The sequence below is a fragment of the Nesoenas mayeri genome (genome assembly GCF_963082525.1).
Source record: "Nesoenas mayeri genome assembly, chromosome: 4".
In the NCBI taxonomy this organism is placed as follows: domain Eukaryota; kingdom Metazoa; phylum Chordata; class Aves; order Columbiformes; family Columbidae; genus Nesoenas; species Nesoenas mayeri.
This window is the reverse complement of record NC_137540.1, coordinates 4,307,006-4,315,839: the sequence shown is the minus strand read 5'-3', so window position 1 is coordinate 4,315,839 and position 8,834 is coordinate 4,307,006. Positions and strand designations below refer to the sequence as shown.

Sequence of the window (8,834 nt, the reverse complement as noted above, 5' to 3'; positions counted from 1 at the left end):
TACAGACACCATGAAATCTTGCACAGCAGGCCCAGGAGTGGGATGGGCAGAAGGATGAACTGGCTTTCTGGCATTTCTGACATGCTGGAGTCAAGTTCACATGTGTGACCAGGAAAACTGATTCTCTTTACTGGCATTTAACCATATAATATCATTTAGTAACCTCTTTGTCCATCACCTTTCTTTTCCTTTTATAGGCACTCCTTGGCAGCAGCTCACAGTTGAGTATATGATAAATCTGGTGATTCTAGCTGGTTGCCAAATTACACATGACTACATGCATCCAACATTTTAACGTGTGGTATTTCTTTCCAGGGTAGCAAAGGAAAGGACGCATTGCTCTTTGCAGTAGTTTCCGTTATTTAGTTTATCCGTTTCAGCTACAATTCTATTTTAATAAATTCTACTGCTCAGTTTCCAAAAATAAATTAAGGGTACAAACACTAAACAAGGGAAAACCTTTTTGCTGTAACTGGCTGTGTTTGCACAGGAACAAACGGGGTAAAGTAGCCTAGAAATCAAAAGAAGACTAATCAGATCAAACGGATCAACAGAGTCCCACGGGGCAGGAGGAGCTCTTCCTCATGCCATGGGCGGCTCTGTCACACTGCTTGTTTCAGCAGAGAACTGCCTTTGCCTCCCTGGCGAACAGGCTGCCCAGCAGCACTTCCATGCAGCTGGAGCCACTGTCACACCACAGGGCCACCACTGCCCAAGCAAGAGCTCAGCCACCTGCTGGGGCATTGTACAGTTGCTGGTCTGCATTGGTGAAGCCAGAGATGGGCCCAGGAGATTCGGGAGCTGGGGGTCCAGCCCCACAACAGCAAGTGCTGCTGCTGCCGCCCTTCCTCTTGCCCCGTGAACCGGGGCTGAGACACGCAGTAGCCAATACCAACACAAACTTCTCCAGGCAGCTCCCTGTACACATAACCATGGGTGATACGTCACATGCGGGGTGCTCATCTTAGCCTGGTCCTCCAACAAGGTCCCTTTCATCAAGTTTCCTATAAATTACCTTATCTAATTCCTCAATACAAAACAGCGCTGTGAGAACTAGGAGAGCCCAGGGCCCCCACCCTTGCAAAACTGGTTACACACGAGGCAAACGGCCACATCCTTAGAAACCTCCCCGATTCCTGACAAATTCTTCACTTACTACCCAATCGAAACTCAGCATGGGAAACCTCTAGGTCGGAACTATGCATCCATCCTGACTGATCTGAGCATTCCATTACCTGATAGACAAGGAAATTACTGCAGAGATTAAAATTTAAGGTCACCATGTGTCTGAATTTGAAGTAAATCATATTTCTCCCTGCAGATCCCCATCCACACTGAGCTGAAGATTTATTTGGGTGTGTGGTTGTGCAGCTCTGGATAGAATGTTTCTGACAGATCTCCGAAATGCCTCTGACCCCGAGGTTCTCCAAGTGGGTTCAGGGCCACATGCAGCAGCTCTGCCTAACCCTTCCTTTAGGAGCTTTCCTGTGAACAAGCAGGGTCTGTGCTCCCATCAGAGCACAATCTGGCATTTAGCACACGACAACACTATGAAAAATCCACAAAGTCCATGAAATACCCAATAATCTCCCAAGAGACAAACTCTATACCTGACAAAGTACAAATACTGCTTCCCCAGACTTTACACTATGTCAGTGTCTATTGACCCTCACGTTGTATACAGCTGAGTGCTCCCACGTTCCTGCACATGGCCATCACCACACAGAGCCTGGGCTTGAGCAGCAGGGCTGGGGAACAGGCTGCCCAGCAGCACTTTCACACAGCTGGAGCCACTGCCACACCACAGGGCCACCATTGCCCAGGCAAGAACCCAGCCAGCTGCTGGGGAACAGTAGCATTGCAGGTCTCCATCGGTGAAGCCAGAGATGGGTTCAGGGGCTTTGGGCACTAGGGGTTCACACTTGCAAGAGCAAGTGCTGCTGCTGCTGCTGCTGCTGCCAACACAAACTTCTTCAAACAGCCCCCTGAAAAATGTAAACCTGGGGCTGACATAGTTCTAAGTGAAGAAGCAGTTCCCAAACCTGATGGCCATGCACGGGGGGCTCATCTTAGCCTGGTCCTCCAACAGTGTCTCACTCATCCAGCCTCCTGCATATCACCTTGCTTGATGCCTCAGCAGAAACAGCTCTGTGAGAACCAGAAGAGCGAGTCCCCTTGCAGAAATGGCTACGCAAGTGTGAAACGAATGTGTCCTTGGAAACGCAACACCCTTCCTGACACATTCTCCCTTAAATACCCAGGTGAAAACAGCTGCAATACCACAAACAGTTAATCTTCACTCCAAAATGGCATGAGGGCTTGTCCACCATAACATGACTTCACTGTGTGTTTTCTTGCCTTAATCTTCTGTCCTTTTGAAATTCCTTGGGTTGAACCACTGCCAGGTGAAATGCTACCTCTTGATAACAAGACAACCCAAGGGAGGCGGTGCTGCAAATATCCTTCCTCCACATCCACCCGCAGTGACCAAAGGATAGAAATCTGGCTGAGCTCTCTGTGCCTGTCAGGCAGAGAGGGCAGGGCAGGGCACGGCCCGAGGGCAGAGCCACCAATAAAAGCCTCCCTGGAGGACTTCTGCCCGCTCCAGTGCAGAGCGGCTGCCACCCATTGCCATCTCCCTGCTGCCACCAGATCCTGCGCTCAACACTCCCTGTGCTCCCCTGCGTCCTGCATCAGACACAGATTAACCACAGCCCTCTGGCGACTGTCCCACATCAGGACTCCCCACGCTCCCTGCGGCTGCCCAGGAAGGCTCCTGTTCCACAGCCAGGACATTTCGCATAACGGGGCTTTGGCCAGACGGCAGCTTCCCTCCAGCCTGCTGCACAAACAGCAACAGCTCTGCTAACAGAGACCTCATGGCCACTTCGGGAAAAGTAAGGACAACTCATCTCCCTTCTTCTTTCCTCAGGGGGCCTGTTCTTGGGGAAATACTCTGCAAATGGCTCAGCCTGTGCACCTCTACTGCACACCCTCTTTCCTCTATCATTACTCCACTAATGCCTCCAAACTCCTCCAGTCACACAGCCTTCTGCTTTCATACAACTGCACATGTCGGTACCTGCCTTAGGCAATGCCTTCCTCTCCTGTTCTGCCCAGCAGCTCAGGAGTGGAAACGCTGGATCGTTCCATCCTGAAAAACACCCTCCTGCTCAGCCCCACTGTGTGTTCCCGCACTGGCAGGGAAACGTAGCTCTTCAGAGGCGCAGTCTTGCAGCCACTCCACTCCTGCATTCAACTGTTTCCTTGCCAAAACTACTTTCTAGCTGAAAGCTGAATTTTCTGCTATCGAACCAGCTCTGGGCTTTGGGACATGCCATACACAAATCACCCCTTTGGCAAGGGAAAGAATGATCCAGCTTCCTGACAGACAGGGACCATTCCATAACCTGTCTTAGAGACCTTCAGTCCTCTCTCTTACCAGACCAACAGGAAAGCTCCTAACAGGCATTTCCCTGGTACTAAAAGTGCTGCTCCCCTGGCCGGAAGATCCAGCAGCACATGCATTGCTGTCAAATCTATGCAGTATAGTTGAGTCTCTTCCCTTCAGGGATAATCTCCATGTCACCTATCAAAGTCAGCAGCATAACCCTCTCTGTTGCTTCCAGGTCATCAGATGCAGAGCTGCTGTTGCCTGGGCTGCGGGCAAACCCCTCTCTGTTGAGGAGGTGGAGGTTGCACCTCCAAAGGCAGGTGAAGTTCGTATCAAGGTAAAAATGCATTCAATTTTTCTTTTTTTTTCCTATCTTGTCAGAATTGCTCTTCTTGTGGGTTGTACCTGTCAGGGATCTGTCCCCACCCATAAGCCATAATAGTCCGGAGCAGCACTGTGAAAAATCCTTCCACAAATTGGGTTAAACAGATGCCAGAGCGTTTCTAGAGCTCAACTGCTCTTTCTTCTCCAAACAGATTGTGGCCGCTAGCATCTGTCGCACAGATGACCACGTTGTGCATGGTGGCTTTCCTAACATGGATTTCCCTATTATCCCAGGCCACGAAGGAGCTGGGATTGTGGAAAGCATTGGAGAAGGAGTGACCTCTGTGAAACCAGGTAAAACACACACACACACACCCAGGAGTCAGCTCTTAAAGCGGATGATGTTGCCCCGAGTTCAGACATTCAACCACCCTGCTCCTGCATCAGTGGCTCAAAACCTGAGTGCACACTGGTTGCACTGGGCTGTCTCATGCACATTCCAGCTCTATTCCCCATGCACACAAGTGCGTCCTCAGGACAGAGGGAGCAGAGGGTTCCTGGTAGGATGCTGCCATGGGAAAGCTCCACAGAGGCTCCAACAGGCAGCACCCCAGAGCCTGCTGAGCAAGCAGCACCTAACGGGGATCTGCTTTGTTGCAGGAGACAAAGTCATCCCCCTCTGTATTCCTAATTGTGGGGAATGCACCTTCTGCCTGAACCCTGAAGCCAACTACTGCGTGAAGTCCCAGTGAGTCTGCTTCTCCCTCCCCTCTACTCAAATGGGGTCAGCTGTCTCTCAACCAGTCTGACACCTCCACATGTGCTTTACTTGATGACAAACAAATGCATGTGCCTCCCAACAGCTGCATAGAACCACAGAACCTGATGGCTGACAAGACCAGCCGGTTCACTTGCAAAGGGAAACAGATCCACCATTTCCTGTGGGTCAGCAGTTTTGCAGAATACATCGTGACTCCTGAGTGTGCTGTTGCCAAGATAGATTCTGCTGCACCCCTGGACAAGGTCTGCTTGCTCGGCTGTGGGTTTTCCACTGGCTACGGGGCTGCCATCAACACTGCCAAGGTTGGTATTCAGGCGTGTCGAGCATCAGCCCCATGGCTGCCCTCGCACCCTCCCCAGCCCTGTGTGGCAGACACCTCCTGTTCACGCTGGAGACTCACAGGGCCCCTGTTGTGCAGGTAAAACCGGGCTCCACCTGCGCCGTCTTTGGCCTCGGAGGAGTTGGCCTCTCTGTTGTCGTGGGCTGCAAGGTGGCTGGAGCTTCCCGCATCATTGCCATTGATATCAACAAGGACAAGTTTGCCAAGGCCAAGGAGCTGGGAGCCACTGACTGCATCAATCCTCAGGACTTCAACAAGCCCATCCAGGAGGTGGTCACTGAGATGACCGGCTACGGTGTGGACTACTCCTTTGAGGCCTTTGGGAGTGCGGATACCATGGTAGTTGACATTTCAGAACGTGTCCTCTCTCCCACGTGATTCACGGGCTTCCGCCAGGGCAAAGTTCAGCCCTCCAGGCAGTTCCCTGCCTGCTGCCTGCACTATGGGACACCCCTTTGCTCAGAAAGGCCGCCTGTGGGCTTTGGGACAAAATGATGTGCGAGTCTTAAAAAAGGGAATGAGCTCTGCATGTCTGCTGTGATTTCAGATTACCATGAGGGGCAGATGGCAGCACAGAAAGAACGCTCTTCTGACAAACTCATCAGCGTGTTCTCTAATTAATTTGCCTGTCCCATTAGATTGCAGCCCTGGCCTCCTGCAATATGAACACCGGTGTCTTCGTGATGGTTGGGGAACTGCCTTCTGGTGGCGTGGTTCCTGTTGATCCTCTGCTTCTGCTGACAGGGCGTACATGGAAGGGGAGTGTACTCGGAGGTAGGAAACGCAAGACAACAATTTAGATATTTCAGTCTTTTCCCTTCACGGTAATTTCCAATTCACAGTATCACTGAATGGTTTGGTTTGGTTTGGAAGGGACCTTTGAAGGTCATCTTGTCAAACCTTTCTGCTGTGCACAGGGACATCTTTCACTAGAGCACATTACTCAAAGCCTTGTCCAACCTGACCTTGAACACTTCCAATGATGGCGCATCCATAACTTCTCTGGGCAACCTGCTCCAGTGTCTCACCACCTTTGTTGTTAAAAACTCTTTTATCCACCAGTATCTTCTAGTCTTTCTCTGCAGGGCTGTTCTCAATCAATTCTTTCTCCACTCTATACTGATACTGGGCATTGCCCCAACCCTGGTGCAGGACCTTGCACTTGGCCTCAATGAACTTCATGAGGTTCCCATGGTCCCACTCCGCAAGCCCGCCAAAGTGCCTGCAGATGGCATCCCTTCCCTCAGCTGCACCACTCAGCTTGGTGTCATCTGCAAGCATGCTGAGGGTGCACTCAATGCCTTTGTCTATGTCATTGATGAAGATATTAAATAGTACAGGCCCCATGCTGAGGCACGCTGTTCATTACTGGTGTCTACTTGGACTCTGAGCAATTGGCTATAACTCTTTGCATGTGGCCATCCAGCCAACTCCTTCCCGATCTAAGAGTTCACCTGTCAAACCCATATCTCTCCAAATTAGTGGCAATAATGTTGTGGAGGACTGTATTAAAGGCCTTACAGAAGTCCAGGTGGATGACATCTAGCTTTTCGATTGTCCACTGATGCAATCGCTCCATTGTAGAAAGCCGCTAGGGCAGTTAGGCATGATTTGCCCTTGGTGAGGCATGTCACCTCCCTGTCTTCTATATGTTTCAACATATCTTCCAGGAGGATCTGTTCCATGTTCCTACTAGGTATGGAGGTGAGGCCGACTGGTCAGTAGTTGCCAGGTTCCTTCTTTCACCCTTTTTAAAAATGGGTGTGATGCTTCCCTTTCTCCAGTCACTGGGGGTTCAGTCCTGAACCTACACTATGTGCAGGAAGATCATAAATGTCCCATGAAAGCCATTCATTGTTGCCCGACTTACACCTTCCTATGGCATCTTGCTCTCTCCTACAAGAGGCTCTACAAGACTCTTCTGCACTCTTTTGATTGCTCTCATCCTCAACCCTCTGTTGCACACATACCTGCTACTTGGCCTTTCAGGAGTGTCCACTCTAATACACACTCACCTTTAGCCCCAGCAATAGATCTTGGTTTGCATTTTACTGCAATTTAAGTGCTTGTGTTTTATGCCAGAGGAGTGGTTAATGCACCTCCAGGATCTTCTTGCTCCATCTAGCTATACTCTCAGCTCAAAGGAGGGACCCCCTGCATTTTTAGCCGCATCCTCTTAAATTTGATGCATTACAAGAAATAGGTACCATACATCACAAGGGTGCAGCCTCAGGTATATTTTACAGGTAGGCACAGCCTGGCAGATGGGACAAGCTCGTGGTCAGCTCTAATATTCTGCTCAGAGGAGAGCTGCTACACTGGCACCAGAAAACTCTACGAACATTACATTATCAAAACAGCATTTCTCTGATTATTCACAGAGAGTGATTTCTCCTGTTTCTAGGTTCGAAGGCAAGAAGTTTCATCCCCAAATTAGTTTCCAGCTATCTGGAGAAGAAATTCAACTCAGACTTGCTGATCACGCACACGCTGCCATTTGCTAAAGTGAACGAGGGATTTGAGCTGTTACGTGCAGGAAAAAGGTGAGATCCTGACCAGCACAAGTGAGGTACAGCACACACCACCTCCACCCAAAATTCAAACTGCCCAACCCCTCTGGCAGGCAGAGCACGCAATGCTCCCTTCTCAGAAAGCATCCGAGACTGTTGAGTAACAGGGCCGACTGTTTGTAAGCACAGGACAGGCAAAGGAGAGCGAGGAGTAAGGGGCATCCTTGGCAAAAACAGCATAAAAGCCAAAGGAAGGAGGAATGTTTCTGACAGTGGCAGCACAAGACTTTAGGGAGGGACAAGGTCTCCCGAGGGGTTCCATTCAGCAGGTTTGGAAGGCTGCCCTGTTGCTGCACGTCACATGCAGCAGAGTTAGGACGACGCTGCACGAGAAAGACGCAGCCGGTCCTCAGGCACACCTGCCTGCCCCGCTGCCTGCTCCTGAACACTCCCAGACACAGCCCTTGTAACTCCCCCCTTCTTTTCCGTTTTCAGTATTCGCACTGTCCTGCTCTTTTGAAGGACACAACTGTGGGAGGCTGAGCAGAGCGACCAGCACAGCAGACCACCTCCCTCCTCACCCAGCACCTCACTTCGTGAATGCAAACCAAGAACTGGCCAACACTGGTGCCACTGCCAGCTCTCCCTTGCCCAGACAAGACCCAGGAGGACGCCCCCCCGAGAGAATGCTTTTAGTAATAAAGGCCTTCAGTCAAACTTGTCCCATGCAGTGCACTCCATCAACAGAGTCCCACGGGGCAGGAGGAGCTCTTCCTCATACCACAGGCCCTTCCATCACACCCCTGGTCCAGCAGCGAACAACTGCCTTTGCACCCTCCACTACTGCTGCTTCCCACCTTTACCCACCTTACACACTTATGCCCACACGTCTCAGTCCCCATCTCAGCTGGGTGAATGCTGCAACCTCAACCAGCTAAAAGCTGACACTCCAGCCCTTTTCATATAAACATGAGGTTTTCTTATCAAATTACTTTGCCCTATTGTCTCCCAATTTTCACTTCTTGAATTCATGTTGGTTGTAATTCTAGATCTTCTTGCCTCCTCACCTCTCTGGTGGCTTTTCTCCTAATCTAGCTTTATTCTTGATAACAACATCAAAAAAATTTACAAACTAGAATCAGGAAGAGAAATTTCAAGTGCATTTATGTCCCACGATACGTAAATATAGGTGCCAGAGGTACTATACATAGGCTTGCAGGCAGTAAAAAGCAAAACCCCTCCTCACATGGCAGGAGTGCAATTCTATAGGAGCTCTCAGGATCACAACCAGTCTGGCAACTCAATTTATTCCATGCACAAAAGGAATGCAAGTATATGATCCTTACAGGTCTCTTCCAGCTTGAGATATTCTAGGATTCTATGACAGCATGGATTCAAAATTAGGAAGTGCTGTAAAATTCCTATTCTCTATTTTATCACTTTTTTTTTCCTTCAGCCATTCTCCTTCACTAGGGTAAATTATCA

At 50.0% G+C, this 8,834-nt stretch overlaps 1 protein-coding gene across 1 annotated transcript; it reads left to right on the top strand.

Moving 5' to 3' along the window:
- Nucleotides 1–2,879: 2,879 nt before the first annotated feature.
- On the top strand, nucleotides 2,880–7,869 carry LOC308040285 (alcohol dehydrogenase 1-like; the record flags this gene model as incomplete). The annotated part of the gene is made up of 9 exons (XM_080344202.1): nucleotides 2,880–2,897; nucleotides 3,630–3,731; nucleotides 3,931–4,072; nucleotides 4,379–4,466; nucleotides 4,582–4,801; nucleotides 4,918–5,178; nucleotides 5,478–5,613; nucleotides 7,244–7,382; nucleotides 7,845–7,869. 9 exons carry the CDS (start codon nucleotides 2,880–2,882, stop codon nucleotides 7,867–7,869), a joined length of 1,131 nt encoding a protein of 376 aa, XP_080200328.1.
- Between the last annotated feature and the right edge of the window lie 965 nt (nucleotides 7,870–8,834).